At 38.9% G+C, this 23,641-nt stretch overlaps 4 protein-coding genes across 5 annotated transcripts; 2 read left to right on the forward strand and 2 right to left on the reverse strand.

The window, feature by feature from the left end:
- The first annotated feature begins 703 nt into the window (after positions 1-703).
- On the forward strand, positions 704-4,847 carry LOC117632285 (importin subunit beta-1). 2 transcript variants are annotated; one of them, XM_034365722.1, is made up of 3 exons: positions 704-946; positions 1,876-4,305; positions 4,423-4,818. In XM_034365722.1, exons 2-3 carry the CDS (start codon positions 1,883-1,885, stop codon positions 4,619-4,621), a joined length of 2,622 nt encoding a protein of 873 aa, XP_034221613.1. In that variant the 5' UTR covers positions 704-946; positions 1,876-1,882; the 3' UTR covers positions 4,622-4,818. The 2 variants fall into 2 exon arrangements, with proteins under 2 accessions (XP_034221613.1, XP_034221612.1); XM_034365721.1 differs by having other exon boundaries at positions 717-946; positions 1,873-4,305; positions 4,423-4,847.
- A 158-nt stretch (positions 4,848-5,005) lies between these two features.
- Positions 5,006-7,164, reverse strand: LOC117632027 (lectin-domain containing receptor kinase VI.4-like). The gene has a single exon (XM_034365393.1). The coding sequence runs from the start codon at positions 7,162-7,164 to the stop codon at positions 5,137-5,139; it is 2,028 nt and encodes a 675-aa protein (XP_034221284.1). The 3' UTR covers positions 5,006-5,136.
- Positions 7,165-15,134: 7,970 nt separating this feature from the next.
- Positions 15,135-16,938, forward strand: LOC117631716 (protein NODULATION SIGNALING PATHWAY 2-like). Its single transcript, XM_034364999.1, has one exon. The coding sequence runs from the start codon at positions 15,223-15,225 to the stop codon at positions 16,828-16,830; it is 1,608 nt and encodes a 535-aa protein (XP_034220890.1). The 5' UTR covers positions 15,135-15,222; the 3' UTR covers positions 16,831-16,938.
- Positions 16,939-17,437: 499 nt separating this feature from the next.
- LOC117629764 (ubiquitin-activating enzyme E1 1-like) lies at positions 17,438-23,413 on the reverse strand. Its single transcript, XM_034362361.1, has 7 exons — positions 23,048-23,413; positions 22,318-22,670; positions 21,758-21,975; positions 20,507-21,301; positions 19,474-20,342; positions 18,950-19,382; positions 17,438-18,335 (listed from the first exon to the last, which is right to left on the reverse strand). Exons 2-7 carry the CDS (start codon positions 22,655-22,657, stop codon positions 17,739-17,741), a joined length of 3,252 nt encoding a protein of 1,083 aa, XP_034218252.1. The 5' UTR covers positions 22,658-22,670; positions 23,048-23,413; the 3' UTR covers positions 17,438-17,738.
- Positions 23,414-23,641: the final 228 nt, after the last annotated feature.

Here is a 23,641-nt window from a genome sequence, read left to right on the forward strand (position 1 = left end):
ATTTTAATTTCAAATTATGGACAAACACTGCATACCAACATCAAATTCCTTATAATTTAAGGTCACCAACAAAGGCTGGCTATTATTCACTAAGACATTTTCTACTCAAATCCAAATGTTGCTCATCAAACCATGGCTTGGCATTCATTTACATATACAAATAGAGTGAATCATATCTTTTGGAAAAGTAAGAAAATGTGTATTTAAAAGCGCATTCTCTTATGGTCCTCGAATTGCCAATGGTGCAATGACGTAAGTTCATTGTTTGTGGTCATTGAATTTGCAACGTTGCATGTATGTGCACTATTGGTAATTCAACAGTGTATAGCCACATTTTTCTTATGTATGTTTTTTTAATGATCGTTGTAATTCCGTTGTATTTGTCTCAAATTTTTTTTTCCCCTAAACTACATGATTATTCAAAAATCTTAAATACACTAGTGGTTTTGGAAATGTGGGAGATTTGACTATCTACCAAAAAAGTTTATATGATATTACTTTTAGAAAAGAAACAAAAAAAAAAAAAAAGGTTTATTTGATATTTCTGAACGGTACGCTGTCGGCACGAACCAACCATTCACACGTGGGAGATTTCAAAAAATCCTAGGGTTTTCAAGGGCGGTGAACCCGGGCAGCCTCGGGCAGGCACAGACCCCTGCCCGCTGGTTCTTATTTCAGAAACTTTGGTGACCCCCTCTCGTCTCCCTCCCGCTTCTTCCAAGCATTCGAAATATAAACCATTATATAAATCGCCGATAAATTCTTATTCATTCAGACGCTCTCTTCCTCAATCTATCTCTCTTCTCTCTCGCTCTCTCTGTGCTCTGCTTTGTCTCTACGCAACGTGCAGAGGGGAGGTGAAGTGCTCGCTTGCTCGTCCATTTGTTCATCGAGTAGGGTTTTAGAGCCTTACTCGCGCGCGCTGCTTCATCGGCTTCTACTTGGGGTATGTCTCTCTTTCTAATCTCAATCTATGCTGTTTGGTTTACATTTCTGGTAATAGATCTGCTGCTTTTGTATGTTTCTACTTGTTTTTGGTCCCCTAGGTTTTGTGCTCCGCTCTAGTATTTGCTGTGTGAAATGCGATTTGGGTTTTATTTAGTCTAATGCGGTTCCTTAGGGTTTCAGTATTCAGGATCTTACTTGTTGTTTTCAATCGAATAGTGCATGTCATGGATTGTGTTATGTTTGGGGTTTTATGGATTTAAGCTATGTGTTCGTCTACATTTCTTTCCTTTTGTTTATTTGGGTTGTCTTTCTTACTCTTAAGCGATTTGAAATGCAATAAATGGTTATGAGTGAGGTTATTTTATATTACAAGTTAGTTTAAATCATTTTAAATTGTTTCTCTGGAAATCTGAATGAAAAGAAGAGGGAAGAGAAAGAGATTTTTCTATGTTTCTCACATGATGCTTTGTATCTGAGTTTTAAGGAATTAAGCTTCTGGCTCAGAAGTTTCTGATGTCATGGTTCTGGTACCTCAGAAACTGAATTTGGCCAGTTAGTTTGGAATTTGGATCAATCGGGTGACACTTGAATCACCTTTGGTATAGAAGAGAAAAGACATGAGTTGTAATTTTATATAATTTTAGTACAAGTTATGGTTTTGGTTGTCATGTTAGTTGTATTTGGAGGTTTCTGTTTCTCTCTTCAGTTGCTGCTTTCATGCTTGATCATTCTTTTCACTGTTCCTTGCAATGTGTGTGTCCTATTTTGATTTTTCAAGTAGATTTATTAATTAATTTAGTTTTCTTTTTTGTAATCTTTTGTCAATGACATATTGTCTAGCCTCAAGAAATCATTGGTTTCAACTCAATCATTATTATAAGTTTTATATTTTCTTATGCGTCTTTTTTGTGGTTTCGTTTGTAGTAGGAAATAAATGGCTATGGAGATTACTCAGTTTCTATTGGCAGCTCAATCAGCTGATGCAAGAATTCGTACTGAAGCGGAGGCTAATCTTAGGCAATTTCAAGAGCAAAATGTTCCTTCTTTTCTTCTGTCTTTGTCAGTTGAGCTTGCAAACAATGAGAAACCCACTGAATCCCGTACGTTGGCTGGTATAGTGCTTAAGAACTCATTAGATGCCAAAGATGCTGTTACAAAAGAACATCTTGCTCGACAATGGATGGCTATTGACATTTCTATTATATCCCAAATCAAGGACTTGCTCTTAAGGACACTTGGGTCACCTGTGTCAGAGGCAAGACACACCTCTGCCCAAGTTATTGCGAAAATTGCTTCTATTGATATTCCCAGGAAACAGTGGACTGGCCTAATTGGATCTTTGCTTAACAATATGACTCAGCGAGATAGCCCTGCTGGTTTGAAACAGTCAACCTTGGAAACACTTGGTTATGTATGTGAGGAGATATCCCATCAAGATCTTGGGCAAGATGAGGTGAACAATGTTCTTACTGCTGTAGTCCAAGGAATGAACCTTGCTGAAAACAGCCCTGAAGTCCGTCTTGCTGCAACAAGGGCTCTATATAATGCCCTGGAATTTGCACAGACCAACTTTGAAAATGAGATGGAACGGAATTACATCATGAAGATGATCTGTGAGACGGCCTTGTCTAAGGAGGTAGATATTAGGCAGGCTGCTTTTGAGTGTCTTGCTTCAATTGCTTCAAGGTACTATGAGGTGCTTGAGCCTTATATGCAGGCTCTCTTTGAGCTTACGTCAAATGCTGTAAAGGGGGATGAAGAGGCCGTTGCCCTCCAAGCAATTGAGTTTTGGAGCTCCATTTGTGATGAAGAAATAGAGCTTCAAGAATTTGAGAGTGGTGAGAGTGGGGACTCTGTGCCTCATTCACGTTTTATAGAAAAAGCTCTGACGTCTCTAGTTCCAATGCTGCTGGAAACTTTGCTGAAACAGGAAGAAAATCTAGACCAAGATGACAACATTTGGAATATTGCAATGGCTGGCGGGACATGCCTAGAACTTGTTGCCAGGACTGTTGGGGATGCCATTCTACCCCTTGTGATGCCATTTGTGGAGGCTAACATAGTGAAGCCAGATTGGCACTGTCGCGAGGCAGCCACATTCGCATTTGGCTCAATCATTGAAGGCCCAACCATTGAGCAGCTATCTGGTCTGGTCCATGCAGGTTTAGATTTCCTGCTAAGATTAATGAAGGATGAAAACAACCATGTCAAAGACACTACTGCTTGGACTCTCAGTCGTATATTTGAGTTTTTGCACCATCCTGCCCGGGGATTTTCTGTGATTTCTCCTGACAACCTTCCAAGGGTGGTGGAAGTATTGTTGGAAGGCACTAAGGATGCTCCAAATGTTGCAGAGAAGGTCTGTTGCGCCATTTATCACCTTTGCCAAGGGTATGAGGAAGCAGGAACCTCTTCCTCTCTCTTTACTCCATATGTCCCAGCCATCATTGAATGTCTTCTTTCCACTGCTAGTCGTCCAGATGGGGATGATTCTAGATTGAGGTCTACTGCATATGAATCAGTGAATGCGGTCGTAAGGTGTTCCAATATTGTAGAAACATCACCAATTATAGTTCAGCTACTCCCTGTGATCATGAATAAGTTGAGTCAGACTTTGGAGCTTCAGATTGTATCGTCAGATGACAAGGAAAAGCAAGGAGACTTGCAAGCTTCTTTTTGTGGTGTCCTCCAGGTTATCATTCAGAAACTTAGCAGTGTTGAGGAAACTAAGCGCTTTATATTGGAGGCAGCAGATCAGATAATGCTTTTGTTTCTTAGAGTGTTTGCTTGCCGTAGTTCTACAGTGCATGAGGAAGCAATGCTTGCTATAGGTGCACTGGCTTATGCAACTGGGTCTCATTTTGAAAAGTACCTGCCTGAACTGTACAAGTATTTGGAGATGGGGTTGCAGAATTTTGAGGAGTATCAAGTCTGTGCTATCACAGTTGGGGTGGTTGGTGACATTTGCCGTGCCTTGGATGACAAGGCATTACAGTACTGTGATGGGATTATGAATCACCTGATGAAAGACTTGTCTAGTGAAGCGCTCCACCGGTCTGTCAAGCCTCCCATATTCTCTGTCTTTGGTGACATAGCTCTCGCAATAGGAGAGCATTTTGAGAAGTATACACCTTATGCAGTGCAGATGATGCAGGGAGCTGCGGAGCTCTGTGCTCGGATGGACTCCAGTGCTAATGATGATGAGTTATTGGAATATGGAAACCAGCTAAAGTGTAGCATCTTTGAAGCTTATTCTGGTATACTTCAGGGCTTTAAGAATTCAAAGCCTCATGTCATGCTACCATATGCCCAACATATCCTGCAGTTTGTTGAATTGGTCTTAAGGGAGACGCACAGGTATCATCCTCTCTCTCTCTCTCTCTCTCCAGATGTATCAAATATATTGCCCCGAAATTTCTGGCTTTGCCGGTTTGGAATCTGTTTTCTTCCTATCTGATTGTCCTTGTTTTACAGGGATGACAGTGTGACAAATGCTGCAGTTGCTGCATTGGGTGACGTTGCAGATGTACTTGGCCCAAACATTAAGCCGCTGTTTGGGGACCTTGCATTCATTGATGCCTTTTTGCAAGAGTGTCTTCAATCCGATGATGAACAACTCAGGACAACGGCAGCTTGGACTCTGGAGAGGATTAGGCGCATCATGGAGTCATGAGAAGTGGCTGGTTCTTTTGTGAGTAAATGATATTTTCTGTCTAGTATTAGTATTCAGCGAGGCCTAATGGACACAGGTTCTGTACTTTCGAGATTTCTTAGAAAACCATCATCATTGAAGCCAGTATGAAGGTGGCTTTTCTTATGTTTTTGAACTCTGTTAATTTTAATACATCCACTGATCAGTGGTTTGATGGGTCAATTTTTATGTTCTTCAGTTTTTCTCATGCTTCTTTACTCATACTGCTGTACAACTTCATATTCTACGACAATGTTTAGAAGCCCCAAACGACATTTGACTTCCTAGTTTGCATAAAATCAAATGCTTAAGAAACTTCAGAATAGAGCTCTAATAATTTTTGTTATAGGCTAAGAATTAAAAAACTTCTATATGTAATTGATTGGACAATGAATTTTAGGCAAATGTTACAATGTTTGAATTGAATTGAATCTTCCCCAATAATAAATCAGAAATAAAAAGAATGGGGAGCAAAAATTGAAAGCGTAAAACCACTGCTATCTGCCATCGCTCATGGAATTGCAAGAGATCACACCTAAGGATGATGACTGATACGATGTGATTGTATCGGTCGAAAGGAGCTGTATAAACCTTGCGTTCGTTTCACTGATCCGTCCAGAATCAACAATGCTCCAGTTGTCGACTTCCGGGAGCTGCTCTTCCTCATGGAGATATCGTACCACTTGTCTCATGGTAGGCCTAGCGTCTGGTTTGAAGTGAGAGCAAATCAAACCCAGCTCCAGCACCAACTTCATCTCCTTAACAACATAATTCGAGTCCAAGTTTGGATCAACAGTTTCGAGTATGCGATCCTCTTGATGCTTCTCCATCACCCAATCTGCCAGAATGAATTCGCCTGAGCCGATAGGTCTTTGCCCACAAGCCACTTCAAGGAGCAAAACTCCATAGGCAAACACATCAGAGCATGTGGAGGCCTTCCCTGTGCGAGCCAATTCAGGGGCAATGTACCCAATTGTACCAACCACACCTGTGGTGTGTGATATTTCTCCATGATCATAGAGCCTGGCAAGGCCAAAGTCGCTTACCCGGGGGTTCATGTCTGCACCTATCAAGACGTTGCTCGACTTCACGTCTCTGTGAATCACCACTTGCTCCCATTCTTCATGTAGATACAACAATCCGGAGGCAATGCCTTTGAGGATGTTGAATCTTTGCTCCCAGCTCAATACAAAGTTGTCTCTGGGCTCGAAAATGAGTGTGTCAAGGCTTCCATATGGGATGTAATCGTAGACTATAAGAAGGTCGTTCTTTTTCTTGCACCAGCCTTGGAGATGGACCAAATTCTTGTGCCTCAATCGTCCCAAGCTCTCGATTTCTGCAGCAAATTCCCTCATTCCTTGAATGGAATTTCTTGTGATCTTCTTAACTGCAATTTCACATCCAGTAGAAGCTAAGACACCTTTGTAAACTTCACCAAAGCCGCCGGCTCCAATCACACCAGAGGCTTTGAAACGTTTTGTTGCTGCATGAAGATCCTTGTACTTGAACCTGTGAGGACAATCCAGCTCCCAATCCTCAAGACTCTCAGACTCAAATCCCACCATTTTTCTATACAAGGTAAAGAAGAACAAAATTGCCAACAACACGAGGACCACAACCGATAAGGCCACAATAAGAGCCTTAATCTGGGGTTTGTAAGAGGATGAACTTTTCTCTTTTGGTGGGTTAGGAAGCTGGGAAAGGTTGAGTTGCCTTGGCATCCCATCCACTGCAAAACTCCATGCTATTATGTAATGAGAACTTACCTCTTTCCCTGTGGATGCAGAAAAGCCAGCATACATAGTCTGTTGAAGAATAGAGGACAGGTTGACATGATGGGACAATAGTGGTTTGTCTGGTTTCGTCTTATCTAAGGGAGCTAGAGTGACATTAACAATTTGAGTTTTGCCATCATAATCTATCCAAGCTTGGATAAGATCACCGCTCTCCAAGTTCATTTCTTCTTTGTGCGCACCTGCGACAAAGTAAGCAGCTGGTTCAGATGCCACAGAGTACACACTGTTAATGTTGATGCCAACATGGTTTCCTTTAGTGTTGGAGTTCTCTTTAAAACCGTTTACCGTATCGAATTCAACAGCAAAGATGTGGTTCGAAGAGTTATTGTCATTTTTAGAGTTGACAATCCCAAGGAAGTGCCCGGGTTCAGCCCCAGGGAACCGCGGAGAGGGAGCCAGTGTGAAGGCTAGGCCAAAGCCACCATTGCCGGGGCTTGATGAGACTATTGCAAAAACAAAATGTGTGCTGAAAGAAGAAGCATTGGGGTATGAAGAAGAGTTTTTGTCAAACATGTTTATAGGTTTGTCATAGAATGCATGGCCTATAATATCATGTGATTTGTTAGTGAGCCTGATCATACCAGAGGGCTTGACTATAGAAGCCCCCTCTAGGGTCAGATTTGATTCACTTCCATTGAACCCATTGAACAAGAATTCAACTCCCTGAACCAGAGAGCAAATGGGAAACAAGAAGACAAGGAACAAGGCTAAAGAAACAGCTAAAGCCATTGAAGTTTTGAGCTGAGAAATTGCAGATTAGAGCAAGTCGAAAGACCTTAATGTAGCTGAGGAGTGAGAGGAAGGTGAAGGACTTGAATTGGTCAAGGTTTTGAGCCTATTGTCTGTCCTGAGCTGAGGGCCAAGGCAGCAACAAAGGTAAACAACCGAGCCAATAGGGAACTGAGATTTCTTGAGGCACTCTGCAATTATCTGTCAAAGTCAATAAGTTTGGAATTATATATAAATGTTCATTTACCGCGTTGGGAAGTGTTTTGAATGTTCCAAGAGAAAAAGACTTATTGACCAACTGATAATGGCATATTGGATTATTATTATTGGCTCCATTGACTTGCTCAACCTTTAACAATGAACCCTCTTATGACATGTAAGGAAGAAAAGGACTTAAGTGGTTATCAACATATCTCCAGTATTTTAGTGGCCATGGATCCTTCTGTCTACACTGGCACAAAATGACCGCTAACTATAAATTTATAGCCTTGACTCTTAACAAGGGACTGGAACATTGAACATTTAGAGAGCAAGAATGCAATAACACAAAGAAAAAGAAGGGATTAAGAAGAAAAAAAAAACTTGAAATTATAATATTTGGACATGTGGGTGGGCTTTTTGCACTCTCAACCTACAGCAAAACTTTCTTGTAATAGGAATATCATTGTTTTATTATCTATCTTCGGCTAATAATGCAATGACACGTGGAAAAGCCAGCTTATCATTACACTATTGGCCGGGTTAGCAAAAAGTGCTATTCTCGGTTGCACGAAAGTCTCTCTCCTCAACCCGGGCTCTTAGGAACTGTGTTAGCAGGAAGAAGAATTTTGTAAATAAAAAAAGATGAAGAAGAAGAATTTATTATATGTTAAGCTGATTCCTCTTGATGCAAGAAAGGAAATTTTTTTTTTTTTCCTTTCAATTATTTGTTTTTCTACTAAAAGCAGGTTATGAAAATGAAATGTAGACTTTTTAAGGTTCACAAAATAGAATGTCTTAGAACTAAAATTAAAGATGAACCCATTGAAGCCAGGTGGTTGTTTTTCACTTTTTAATACTATTTTTAGTACTAAATAATACAGATTATTATATTTGAGTGGCTTTTGTTGACCCAAGAGCCAGGAATCTGAATAATTGAAGACCATTGCAATATTTTATCCTCTGCCGTGTCCAAAGTAAAAGTTAACTATGCTCTATGCGTGTGTGATTACAAGGCTTAGGCAACGCCACGAGGATTGATTTCAGAGCTGGATGTGAAATGACTAAAATGAGCAACCAACCCAAATATACTCACACTGGAATGTTCCATAGAAAGGGTCCCCAAACGACCGTTGAAATTCTTTGGCTACGGATTAAAACTGCAAGTTGAGCAACTTTTTTTCTTTCTTGGGTTTTCTTTTTTGTTGGTTTTGTTTGTCTGAGTTGAGTTCGTTTTCTTTTTGCATCCTCACACCAGTCATTTTGATAAAAAAAAAAATCAGAAAACTGTTAACCTGCTGTCATTTTTCTCAATTATCTATCAAGCTAGCAGGCTGTATGTTAGGATATCTAAGGCAGGCAAGTATACAGATTAATATAATACTCAGCATCCCATTGCTACAATCATCCAATTTGCAGCTTGTGGAAATGCTTTCATTACCATGTGACAAAATAATCAGATTGACTGAAGGTCTCAATTTGAAGAAAATCTATCTAACAATCTGCATGAACATGCTTAAAATGACTTGGCATAAAATCTTTTTTGTTTCGACCAAACGATACGATTGAAGATTACCCGCTGTTGTTTGCTCTAAACCTCCATGTCTTAATTAAGCCGTGAATTATGATAACAAATGATTAACTTTCAATTACATTGCAATGGTTCATCATACACTGCTTTCTGCAATTACACCAGCAAAGAACAAAACCAATTAACAGGGTTTTCCATAGCTTTTTGTACTCACATGGCTCAAATCCAAAACTCACAAATCAAATGAGCATGTTAACAGAGATGTTCAATACATTTTTCTGCTAATTAACGTATAAAAATAATCCTGCAATAATATTGGAGGCCGGGACAGTGACCGCTGTGAAGCTCTGCACATAATAAATATAATATATGTCAACATCTTGATGGTTTATCTTAATATTAATTGGTCCACGAAGAAGATAACCAGAGGGTTACAAAGATTGACAGATGGTATACCACGTTATTCAGAAATTCATATAATAATAACCCCAAAAAGGAAGATCCCATTTTGTGGCCTCCAAGGCAGGAAAACTCCATGCCAGTCATGGCAAAAAGTATGCTTTACGTGTTAGACCTTCATGCTTTGAAATCATTCCGCGTAGAGGGGCAACGAAATTGAAGTTCTTTTCAGTTATGATCTCATATAATATATTCATCACAATGTTTGTAATGCAGATATATTTTATCTTATATAATCAATCATTAAATGGATCACAAGATATATTTTCCCTATCCATTGAAATACTTGTAGGTTGAATAATTTATGGCTTCAATGTTTTGGCCAGATATTATGTGTTTTGTTAGTGAGCCTGATCATACCAGAGGGCTTGAATATAGAAGCCCCCTCTAGTGTCAGATTTGATTCACTTCCATTGAACCCATTGAACAAGAATTCAACTCCCTGAACCCGAGAGCAAATGGGAAACAAGAAGACAAGGAACAAGGTTAAAGAAACTGCTAAAGCCATTGAAGTTTTGAGCTGAGAATTTGCAGATTAGAGCAAGTCGAAAGACTTTAATGTAGCTGAGAAGTGAGAGGAAGGTGAAGGACTTGAATTGGTCAAGGTTTAGAGCATATGGTCTGTGCTGAGCCCAAGTCAGCAAGAATGGTAACCAACCCTGTTAACAGGGAACTTAGATTTCTTGGGCAAGATGCTCATTTTCCGCGTTGGGGGGAGAGGTGTTCTGATCAATTTTCCAAGCTAAAAAGACTTGAGTGAAATTATTGCCTCCATTGACTTGCTCAACCTTTAACATTTAAACCTCTTATGAAATGTCATGGAAGAAAAGGCCTTGAGTGCTTATCAACTTATCTCCAGTATTTTAGTCGCTATAGATCCTTCTGTGAACTCTTCGGCACAAAATGACCGTTAACTATAAATTCAGCCTTGACCCATTTGACATGCAGAGAGCAACCATTGCAATTACACAAAGAATGGGAACAAACAAGGAAATTATAATTTTTGGGCTTGTACGTGGGCTTTTTGCACTTTCAAATGATGATGTTATGTGTCAGCTGTCAGCAGTAAGAGGTTTAGCCCAACACGACACCCAGATAATGATGTTATGTGTTTATGAATTTAATATGACTTAAATGCAAAAATAGTTCATGTGTTTTGTCACGTTGGTTAATTTAGCATCTGTGTTTTTAATTTGGCTAATTTTGTCTCTCTGTTTAGAATCGTTATCTAATGTTATTCATTCCGTTAAATTTTTGTTGAAAAAATTAAAAACTATTTAAATATTAATTTTAAAAAATAATTATTTGAATACAATTTAAAATTAAATAAATAAGTGCAAAACTAAAAAAAACTAAAAATCTAAAACTAAAAAATCAAAAAAAGAAATACGCTAAATCTAATCCCAACCGCCACCACCACCTTCAATCCCACCCACCAGCCACCATCTCCAATCCCAGCCACAATTCACCACCCTTCTCTCTTCTCTCTTTCTCCCAACAACAAACCACCACCCCAACTCCGATCAACCTCTCTCTCTCTCTCTCTCTCTCTCTCTCTCTCTCTCACACACACACACACAAGAATAATCCTTACCTTCACGTTTCCAAATGTTTCAGTAGGTAGTGCCCTGTGGGGATTTCCTTGTATTAGTTTTTGGTTTCGTTTGTTTCTCTCCCTCTTAGTCTTACCCCTCCTCTCATCTCTCTCCTTCCCATCTCTCCATTCGCTGGTCCCCGACAACATTTTTTTTCTTCAAGTTTCTTCTTTTCTCATATTATGATTTCCTTTTAATGAATTTTTAATATTTTTTGATTAATTTTAAAAAGTTTTATACGTTTTTAAAAGACACAAAAATGTTTATTATGTGTATTTAACAACAAATTTAACTGAATGGACAACATTGGCTAACGATCCTAAACACAGGAATCGAATTGGCCAAATAGGGATCAATTTTGCATTTAAGCCATTTAATATATGTGATAGAAGCTGATTTTCCTGGATGCAAGAAAGGAATCCTTTGTTTTCTAAGTAAATTTATGTTTTAACCATAAAAAAAATTTCACTTTTGGAAAAAGCCAAAAGACATGCAAATGTAAAGGATTCCAAAAATAAATAAGGGCAATTTTGTTCATTTTGGCTTCTTTTAAAGAATTTCTCTCTCCTTTGGCCTTTTTCAAAATCTCCCCTATTTCTATCTGGTTTGTTTTTCTTCTAAAAGCAGGTTATGAAATGTAGACTCTTAGAACTAAAACAACTAATAAGCAAGCACCAATGGAAGATTAACCCATTGATGAATTGAATCTCCACGTTGTTGTTCTGAACTTTTTCTTAATTATACTATTTTTAGTAATTAAGTTTACACTAAACAATCCATATTATTACATCGTTTGTATCAAAAAAGAAAAATCCATATTAGTATACTCGGTGGGTTTTGTTGACCCAAGAGAGCCAGGAATCTCTCAATCATTGAAGATTATTGCAGTCTTTTCTCCTCTGCCGTGTCAAAGTTAACTATGCGTTTGTGTGTGTGCGCGTGTGTGATCACAAGGCACGGCCATGAGGATTGATTTCAGAACTACCAACCCACATATACTTCTGTAGTTGGATAAAATACCAGGCTAAAACCACAACAGAAACTTCCCATTTTATCCCTTTGATGATTAGCATGGACAGGAAAAGCCATAAACTCATTTTTCCATATGGCTTCAACTCGTTCCATATGAGAATGCATCACTTGTTCACAGCTAGGTTTTCAAATTTGTCAACAACTAAATCTTTGTTCTCGAAGTTTGGTGATGAGAGCACCATTAAAACAAACAAAAAAACTGTATGTTTCTGTCATTTTGCTAGCAAGCTATATGAAAAGATATCTAAGGCAGCTTGGAAACTGTGTTGAGAGCTGATGAGAAAGCCCAAGATAGGTCATTACGTGTAATAAAAGGCGTGTCAACAAATAGTAAAGATTCCGTAGTTTCATGCAGTGTTCAAAGTTCAAACAAACCATTCAACACATTGACTTGTTGCCCTTAATATATTTTCATAAAGAATTAGTTAAAATAGCAGGCAAAAACTACAACAGAAGCATCACCACATAGACTTCCCATTTTATCACCTTGATGATGATGACCATCATGTTTAGATCATCATGCTTTCTAAACTTTGATGGCAACCCATCATATAATGTCTGATGCCACACAGTTGTTATAGACAGCCTGCACACACTTGATAAGACATGAGGCAATAAGAAAATAATACAGACAAACGCAGAAGTTGTTAGGCGAAAACTTGAACCAAATTCATGGAAACCTTAATTATTTTACTGATCATCAATTTTGTCTTCTGCATTTTATTCTTTCAAATAAATACTTGAAGATAACTTGAAGCCTTTGGATAGGAAAGGCCTTGACCAAGACCATTACTATAAATTTGGTTTACTTGTTGACTGAATACATGGCCCCTTATTGATTTAATACCAGAGATTAGTATCTTTTGATCAAGAAACCTTAATTCTTGGCATCAAGAAGCATTTTTTTAACTACTTGACGACAAGTATACAGATGAATATAATACTCAGCCTCCCATTGCCACAATTATCCAATTTGCAGCATGTGGAAATGCTTTCATTCAAATGTGACAAGATTATTAGATTGACTAAGGCGTGAATTTGAAGAAGCATATCAATCAATCTGCATCATGCTTAAAATATGACTTGGCATATAATCTTTTGGTTTCGGCCAAACGATACACGCTGTTGGCTCTAAACCTCCATGTCTTAATTAAGCCATGAATTATGATAACAAATAATTAACTTTCAATTACATTGCAATGGTTCATCATATACTGCTTTCTGCAATTACACCTGCGAACAACAGAACCAACTAACAGGATTTTCCATAGCTTTTTGTACTCACATGGTCCAAATCCAAAACTCACAAATCAAATCAACATGTGAATAGAGATGTTTAATAAATTTCTCTACTCTAACGTATAAATAAAATCCTGCAAGAATATTAGAGGCCGGGCAGAGCATATACATACAGTGACCCCTGTGAAGCTCTGCAAATAAATATAATATATGTCAACATCTTGGTGGTTTATCTTAATATTAATTGGTCGACGAAGAAGATAACGAGATGGTTGCAAAGACTAATAGATGGTATATCACGTTATGCAGAAATTCATATAATAATAACCCCAAAAAGAAAGATCCCAAATTGTGGCCTCCAAGGCAGGAAAACTCCATGACAGTATGCAAAATGTATGCCTTACGTATTAGAAATTATAATACAGCCAATGTTAGTTGGTGCAGAGACCTTCATGCTTTGAAATCTTTCCATGTAGAGAAGCAAAGACATTGAAGATCTTTGAAGATAAGATCTCATTTAATATTCATCAGAATGTTTGTAATGCAGATATATTTTATCTGATATAAAGTATAATCAAATTGATCCTAAGATTTATTTGCCCTATCCATTGAACTTGTAGGTTGAATAATTTATACTTCAATGTTCTGGTTAAGACTGCAAACAACATAATGATACACACGTTGATAACATAATCAAATTTAACTAATAATTAATCAATTAACTAATATGCATAAGACCCTATCAGCGAGAAGAGAGTTGTTCTGCTGCATTACCTTCTGCAGAATCTCAATTATCCAGAAACGACGGCAAATCCTTATCCTAATAAAAAAAAGATTATAGTATTGCAATTTGCATTGATTACTGTTAATAAGACAACATTTGGTAATTGTAAAACCTGCATTTGGTTGCGTCCAACTCTTTCTTTCGGCTTTGATATTAAATTAGACAACACTATCTAGCTAAAAATGATTAATTATGACTTCATCCAAATACTTGGCACATTTATCTGTAGCTAAAGGTGCCATTTTCAATCTCTATCCTCACCTTTCTAAAGAAATGTCTAATTGTGTGAAGAAAAAACGACGGATGGCCTAAGAGCCTTTCATGCAACCATGCAATGACACGAAGCTCTTACACGATTTCTGAGAGCCTTGAAGATTGTTTGCCGTATAATTTCTGTGTAGTGATTATGTCAATAATAATAACATAATTTCGAAGACAATATGAAACTAAAGAGCTCACTGTGAAGTTTAATGGATATTGCAGGCCTTGAGATTAATGCGTGATACCATATAACAATATAATATATAGGAAGTTTAGTCGGAAAGTTTACGTGCAAGTTGATTGATTGTTTCTGCTTGGCCTTTGTCTAGAGGAAATATGTTTGGTGACAGCAAGGTGCCTCTTCCTACGTAAACCGATACTTAATTTGTTTTAATAAGGATTAATTTGGTATAACAATTGGTATAAGAGATAAGGTGTCATTGTATATGGAAAGATGAGCAGGACTCTGTGTCCCCAATCTGGACTTATATGATTGGTTGTTCTTCACATTGAGGGCTTTAATGTCAACACACAATTAAGAATTGTTTAATTTATTAATTAAGGTTATATTTCTTATGAAGTGAAAGGTAATTACGTTGAAAAGACATGAATAGTTATCTATCCAATTTTGTTGATTATAATACAAAGGATGCGTGCAACATATAAGCCACCCCCGCAAGAAGCTGCCAAGAAAGCAAGGAAACTTGAGTTGGAAACCTTTGTGGAATTACGTGTGCAGTATGTAGAAAGTTGGTGAGAGTGATTGGTATTTGTTTATGAAGATAAGATGGTGATTAATAATAATTCTCCATTTTAATAATAGTCTGTTTTTTCTAGTATTTTATGCTTAATCTGTCGCTATATTGTTAATCAAGTCATATATAATGATCAATTAAGTCTCATTGGCAAATCAAACTCGCAGAGAAAAGTCTTCTTACCTTTAATATTCATCAGAAAAGATGATGCAATCTGAGCTTCTTCCGCCCTTCTGGCCATACCAAAATGTAATCAACTCACCTTTGGACCAATTTGAATACAACGACGTCAACGTGGGAAGCTCTGACTTCTCTTCTCCGTTCATGGCCTCCGATGAATTTTCCGAAACTTCTTCATTTCCCTTTGCAACCATGTTCTCTGGTGACTTTGAACTTGCAGATTGTGATCATCTCCTGCAAGTCACATCATCAGTGGAGGAATTTCCAATGGACTTCGGAGGGTTTGAGCCTAATTATTTGATTGGTGGTATAGAAGGCATGTATGCCTGTTTGGAAAGGAGTGAGGGGAGCACCCTTCCATCACAGCAATTTTCTATTGAAGGAAATGATGTGTGGAGCCCTAACTCATTAATGACATCTGAAGCATCATCTATGGATGTGACCTCTATCCAACAATCACTGACCCTGCCTCGGGAAGAGATGGAAATCGATAACGAATTGAGTATTCGTCATCTGCTCAAGGCGTACGGCGAAGCCATGGAGATGAGACAGAGGGAGCTGGAGGAGGTAATCCTGAGATGCCTTAGTGAGAAAGTCAACCCACTTGGTCAATCTTTGGAGCGCCTTGCATTCAACTTATGCCAAGAAGTTGATGATCAGCAAGGCGATTATCTGAAACAAGAATCCTGCAAGAATTTCGAGGCTGCATTGAACCTGTTCTACCAAAGCATCCCCGATGGGAGGTTTGCGCACTATGCAGCAAACACAGCGATCCTCGAGGCTATCCCGGAGGATGCAGAGACAGTTCACATAGTGGACTTTGACATGGGAGAAGGGGTTCAATTGTCTCAGCTGATTGAGGCCGTGGCACAGAGACACAAAACTCTAAAAGTCACAGCAATTAAATGGGATGTGGAAGAGACTGAAGACGGTGCTCCTCCACAGTGGAGATTTGAGGAGACAAAAAGGCAACTGCAGCATCATGCAAGATCTTTTGGCCTAAACTTGAAAGTGGAGGAGATAGCAATTAAGGATTTGGTGAGTGAAGTAAAGAAAGCAAACAAGAGGGGTGGAGGCAGAGAATTTCTAGCATTCAACTGTATGGTGGGGCTGCCCCACATGAGGAGAAGAAGAAGCAGAGGGCTTATCTTGGAGTTTCTACGGCTAGCCAAGGATTTGTTAGCCAGTTCTGCCAACTACAAGACTAGTAACAGAGGGATTATAACTTTTGGTGATGGAGATGCTTGTGCAAAACTTGGGAACGGTTCGAGTTTCAGTTCATTCTTTGATGGGTATCTGGCTCATTACCAAGCCTTGTTAGAGTCTATCGAGTCGAATTTCCCGAGTCATCTAGCAGAAGCAAGAATGGTGATAGAGCTGATGTTTGTGGCACCTTATGTCTCTTCTCAGGCTTTGTTCCAGAAGTGGAACGAAGTAAGAGAAGAGTGCCATCTTCAACCGTGGTTTGGGCTGGAGGGTAAGAGACTGAGCAGAGAAAGTCTGATGGAAGCCAAAGAAATGGTGGGAGAAAGCTCATATGGAGTAAGAATTGGACAGAACGGAAATGAAATGGACTTGGAATGGGAAGGAACTCCTTTGGTTAGAGTGTCAACCTGGACAACCCAAAGCTAGCAGAAAGCAGATCATTTTTTTCTTTCTTTAAATCTATTTTCAAATTTATTCCAGCAAATGTGTACACTATGCTGAACATACCATAAGATATTTCGTACAGATTGATTACGTTTTATGTTGTAAAAAGATCAACTAAGTTGACTGATTGTTTGCTATAAACTCTACTCTACGAGCCTGGTAAAACTAATATATCATCACAGCCATTTTAGGAACAGTGTTTGTCGATTTTGGTAACAGGAGATATGCGCAAGTCCTAAATTGTGGAAGTTTTTCAACCATATTCTAATAGTGCTAGTTTTTAGCCAGTTCACATGCTAACAACTTGGAAGCTTTTAAAAACGACCAATAAGATTCACCACTTACGTCAGTGAATTCTGTCGTTAAAGTTTTGACAAAGCCATATTCTAAATAACTCTAATGTAAGGGAACAGAGATCGAACTAGAGTGTAAGGAGACAAGCACACTGCCTAACTTGACTAACCCACATCTGCAAATTCTTTAGAGAAAATGAGAATTCACTACTGGTTCCGTGGTCCACATGGCCTAACAAAAGTAAATTTAGAAAAAGAAAGAAAAGAGCCAGAGAAAGTCAGCAACAAATCATATATAAGCAAAAAGATCAAAGAACACACTTCATTATCATGTCTCAAATTATTATTAGCAGAAATAAACGAGCAATATTTGAAGGTATAAGCATATGAACCCGAATTCGGCAGGAACAGACAGACTGAGCGTTGGATTAACCACAAACGATAATTTTGGACAATCGACGACACTGCTGTAAACATATATCTGGATACACATGAGAATCTGTTTGCTTATATTAACTTGAACTTAAAACTAGATATAGGGTTCAAATTCTAAACATTGCATTCTCATTTGCTTGATTAGCTCAGCAACCGAAATGCCTACTTGAAGTAAATGGAGATCTGCGGGATATCGATATCATTATCTTCTTCATCTTCACACGCCACTACCACATCAAAGTGCTTCCGATATGGAGGCAGCTCTGCCTTAGCCACACCGGTAGCCAAATCCACCATTTTCTTGTCCATGCGGTCCCTATGCCTAGGGAACATGCTGTTATAGAGTAGGCAGCTCCCATAAGAGATACTGTACGCATTCAAGCCCTTTTCTTTGAGCCACTGAAGGAGCTGTTCTAAAGTTGGGCTGTCCTTTATAATCCATCTATCCCATACTGTCCAGCTCATACCTTGGTGCTTGATGACTTTAGGAGGTACTGGTTCAGCCATTGAGAACAGAGGAAGGGCTAGATTGGCAAAGGTGTTTCGGTAGTCCTCCAACTTGTGCCCTCCATCCAGAACCTTGTACAGCTCCAAGCAGACAAGGCCAGTTGCCAGAGCAGTAGATGTTGCAATTGCAGGAATGATTCTCCCTGCAATGAATTTGGCCTTCAGCTTGTCGACTTCAGGGATGCCATAGTTCCTGGCCCTCATATTTGCAAATCCAGCTATTACGTCCATGTGATAGTTTGTGTCATCATCCTGCACATTCAAAACATATGAAAAATTCCCTATCAGTTACGGATTCATGATTCTGGGAAAAAAGAAAGAAAAAGGAAAGCTTCTCCCTGTGTTTCACATACTTTTGGCACTTTATTCAAATGGATATGGTAGTCTGATACAACACAGGGATAGTCCTTCCACCCAAGATCTTACCCTTTTTTTTTGGGTATATCCCAATTGAATTATGGAGGATATAGCACTTGGCAAACACCCTCCCCAATATCGATAACATTGTTTATATGCTAAGCCCACTAGAATTAGTATTTATCTGTCACATATGCTAAGCCCACTAGAATTAGTATTTATCTGTCACATACTTCTACAAAACAATACGAAAGACCTAACAAGTTTGGAAGGTGCCAACACAGTTGCCCACAAAGCTAGCACGTTTGAAAATATGCAAACGCATTCTTGAACCTATGAAACTTTCAATAAAATCAATTTAAAAGACCACTTATCACAAATACACTATGATATAAGGAGGATACTCTATCTTAGGAGCTGCAAGCCTGAAATGAACAAATAAATATGATGTCTAACTAGAAATACTTGGATATACTTTCTACTTAAGGAGAAAAAGATATAAGACAAACCTTCTCAAACTGAATGGGGTTCATCTTGAAGGCAGGTGGCAGCTGCTCCTTGCATTTTTCTAACTTCACAATTAACTCATTGATGACCACAGCATCATCAATTGATGCCGGTAAAACGTTTGTAGCTTTCTCATCTGTCACAATCTTCACATCTTTTTTGGGCTGAAAATCGGGTACTATCACTTTGTTAACAGCATCAGCAAACTTTGTATGAGACTTGACCCAGTCAGGAATTGGAATGTTAAATGTCTCTGCTCGTAGTATAGATGCTCCCATTATAAATTGAAGGTGGCTGAGATCATCAACGGAGAACTGCAGTGGACGAGGAAAACGCTTGGGGGCAGACCAAAATGGGGTCCCACTACTGGTTTTAGCATCCTCAGGAAAAGTATATGTTAACTGCTTCACACGGTTAACAAAGTAGTCCTCGAACCTGGTTCCATTCAAAACAAGTGATTAGATACACGATAGAAGGCTATGATAAAAATGAAAATATAATAAATTCAGCAAAACAATAGCAGTACTTTAGACGGGCCCAGCTTATGCAATCTTGGAATGTCTCACATCTCTCCTTGTCCAGGCATTCAATGACACTTTCCAAGTTGTTCCTGGCCTGAGCATCACCAGCATTCATCATCGCAGTAGTGTATTCAGCAGGATTGGTCAGATAGGCATTTACTTCAGCTGGCACCTTCTCAAGTAAACCCTCAAACTCAGATCGAGCCCATGTCAAACAGTGGTCAATGTTGTGAGGGAATGAATGAACTGTGCACATGGGTGCTTGTTTTTCAGGAGGGTCCCGTGAAGCTCCATAATTTTCAGTCAGGTGAGGAACGACCATCTGCGTGTTGCACTTGGCACCTAGTGTTCCTGATTCCAAAAGTGGCTTCTGGAAATACAAGCATCTTTGGTCGATGTAAAGCCTTGCATTCACATTATCTAGAGCATTGATAACAACATCCAAATTCTCCCAAAAAGTATCATCAAACACATTTTCAGTATCGGGGCTTGCACGATTCTGCAGAGCTTCAATGTTCAAACGACCATTAATCAATGCAGCAGCAGAGGCAGCTACTGTTGATTTAGCCTGCCCAATGTTCCAATCTCGGAAGAGAAATTGCCTACTAAGGTTACTCTTCTCAATGACATCATCATCCGTAATCGTTAACTTCCCTTCTTTTCCACAAGAGACACCCATTAATGCTAAATTCTTCAAAAACTCACATCCTAGTGCACCCGATCCGACAGTAAACATTTTTGAATCCTCCAGCTTTTTCTGAAGCTTGGCTCCAAATACTGAAATTTGTGCATCATAACGGCTGTTTAAAGGCTTCAAATCACTAGGATCCAAGGTTTCCGACGGAAGGGACTCAACTGAATCGAAGTAGAAAAACTGTCCACAAGGCAATTAAAAATATGAGATTAATTATAATAATATTAACCTCATTCTATTAAGACTAGGTTAAAGATTCACAACAAAAAGGCAGTGCCAATCAGTTTTGCAAAGAAAATTCACGTATGGTTGTGACATCAAGTATACTGAATTTTAGTAATTACCTGGAAAAGAGGATGAAACTTCGCAGAACAGGCCTTCACAACTTCCTGTCCAACAATACCACCAAACATTGCAGCCATTGGACTCAGCACAGCCCTAGCACCAAATGCAAAATGACGAAGAATCTTGTGGTCAATCTCTTCAAGCCTCCCATCCGCTAAGCTATCATTGATGTTAGTTACCAATGATATTAACTTTTTAGCATCATCATCTGATCCAGATACAGGGAAGCGCCCCAACTCTGATATGAACTTATCTAGTGCCTGAAATGCCAAGTGTAGGAGAGGTGGACGATCAAACTTGGAGAAGTCAATCAGAAGGAAATCACCAGGGTCCTTGAGTGCTTCCCGCAGAGGCTTAAAGTTCAAAACCTTGGGTTGCTTCACCTGTGTGACTATACCACCCTTCTCGTATGCTGCAAAATTTGTAGTGTCCTCTTCAATTGTGAATGAGTAGGGTCTTGCATTCTTAATCTTCCTCGGCTTTCCATCATTCAACTCAGTCATTCCATGGACTTCAGTGAACACAACCAAATCACCATCCTGGAACTCAAGCCTCTCATCATCAACACATGCTATGAGAGCAGGGTTGTCGTTGCTAATTGATGCGATAATGCCTGTATGTGGATCCTCACCGTCAACATCAAGAACAGTGAACTCAGGGCCAAAGTCACAAAACACACTGCCAAAAAGGCCCCGTACTTCTGATTTTATAAAAGAGATGGGAGGTTGATGATTATGGCAGTAATCATTGAATTCAATTGCTTTCTCTAAGCTGATATCAGTGAAAACTACAGCCTGCAGAAGTTCAAACACAAAGCTAAATACCGTTGATTACTGAATAAATGTAAGCATATGAAACAACATACATACAACTATCAGCATTCTTCTAAATTCTGACAGGATAATTCACATAATCAGAATTCAGGTTAGTAGCAATATCATCACATGTTCATGCCAATGCACCTCTTCCCAAAAATAAAAACAAGTCCATCTATTATTGTTTGTTAGTGGACCAAACACAACTATACGGGAAGAAAACCATTCTAACTTAAAAGTTTTGAACTTCAAAAGTGAAATTGTTAGAAAGGGAGCAGATAATCAAAGATATGCCTTAAGCAAAACATATGATATTCAAGAACATTCGCTTCACTTGATTATAAAAATATAAATTAAAAATGAATCAAAAACCTCTAAATTAAAAGTTACCAACATGCAACAAAAGAATTAACAAAGACGGAAAGGAAACAGTACCTGGAAATCAGAAAGTTGCTCTTTGGTCAGTTCAGTCGTTAAAGTCGAAATGACCACAGCATTATTTAATTCTTGTAATTTTTGGACACAAGCGAGGGCCCGATTCTTTCCAATATCAGCCTCGGAGAAAAAGAAGTTGCTTGACAAGTCCCACAGCTCAACAACTCCATCATCATGCAAGGTCACAGACTTGACACCGGCAAGAACAAGGTTCTTTGCTGCAACAAAGACAGCTCTCATTACATAAATCACAGACTTACTAATTACTTGTACAACCATAATTCCCATTACAAACAATCTAACATGTAATTGCAAACTGCTCTCTTTGAGCTCTTGATAAGTATAGCATGCAAGAAACGGATGTTTCATTCACAGCATTCTCATACATGATCAGGTTATTCACGTCTAACCCACAAATGGAAAACGCAAGTCAATAATAAACAAAATATATTTATACGCATCCCATCCATATTCTCAGACACTATCAGAACAAATTAAATCCACTAGAGCTACAAAACATTGTTATAACAACCAGACGAAACCCAATGTTTTTCACATACCAATCTCAGCGCCAAGTCCCTGCAGCCCAGAGACGAGAATGTTGGAGGCAAAGAGCCTGCGCATAGTTTCCCGGCCGTACACGGCGAGCTGTCGGCTGTGGAGATCCTCATCGATGTCATTCGAGTTCCCATTGCCCAATGCCATGATCGGCACTTTGACGTCCTTGCTACTGTTGTTGCTGTTGTCAATGGTGGTATTGTTTTTGTAGTCGTTGCTCTTAGAATCGTCTGTGTTTGCAGCCGCGCGAAGCTTCTTGATCGGAGATTCGGTGGAGTAGTTTGGTTCCCCTTCTTCTTTTACTACAACCTCTCCGCCCACTTCTCTCTTTCTAGGAAGCATATAGTGCGATGAACTGCCGAAACACCAAAACCTCATTATCAGTCTCAGACTCTCAGACTGTACACTTTAAACCAAACCCTAACCCAGTTTTCGGTTAATTAAACCGAACTTGTTCTATATGATTTCACACTTAAGTTTATATTCAAATAAATAAGATCGGATTAAACGCCTAGATTAGCTGTTTGCGTTTATTTCTCTGAACAGGAAAACACCAGAAAAACAATAGAATTCAGAAAAAATATTAACATTTCTATCGTATTTTAATTTTCCCGGAAACCAAACAGAGGCTAAACACTGATCTAATACCTATTGATTCTAAACCTTCGTAGCAGATCGATGAGATGTAATAAAGTGAAAAAGAAAATCATATGAGTGAAGCAAGGAAGATACCAAGACGAACTGTGACAAAGAAGCGAAGGAAGCGATGGTGAAGATTTGAGAGAGGTAGCGTCGTTTGCAGGTTTTGTTAGGGTTTCAGCTGAGAGATGCGATGGTCCTGAGGTCGCGGTTCATCTCTCTTTGTAGAGAGACAGAGAGGGAGAGAGAGTGAAAGAAAGAGAGACGGGTTGTGGGCCGAGATACGTGGGACTTGGATTGGGGTAGAAATGATGTCCTTCGCGGGCTGTTTGGATGTGGGAATTAGTGTATTCTAGTCAGGGATTGTCTTATATTCGGCTTAGTCTCGAAACCCACCATCGAACATCTCGCTCGCTCGTCAATGGGGTCAAAAACAGAAAAAATGTTGTTCAAATTCAATTGGACCGGCTGCACAGATTACCAATTTCATTTTTGCTTTTGTCCTTGATTTTATTTTATTTTGGGTCAAAAGTTTTGTCCTTGATTCTTGGTACTCACGGATAAGACCTTTGTTGGATACAAATTTTTGTGAATTAAAGTTATGCAATGTTAATTTGGAGAAGTTATGTGGTTTTAAAAACCACAACTTGGAGAAGGGGTTAAGCAAGGTAACCTAATTTTATATTG

Source organism: Prunus dulcis, chromosome 6, assembly GCF_902201215.1.
Source record: "Prunus dulcis chromosome 6, ALMONDv2, whole genome shotgun sequence".
NCBI classification, from domain to species: Eukaryota; Viridiplantae; Streptophyta; class Magnoliopsida; order Rosales; family Rosaceae; genus Prunus; species Prunus dulcis.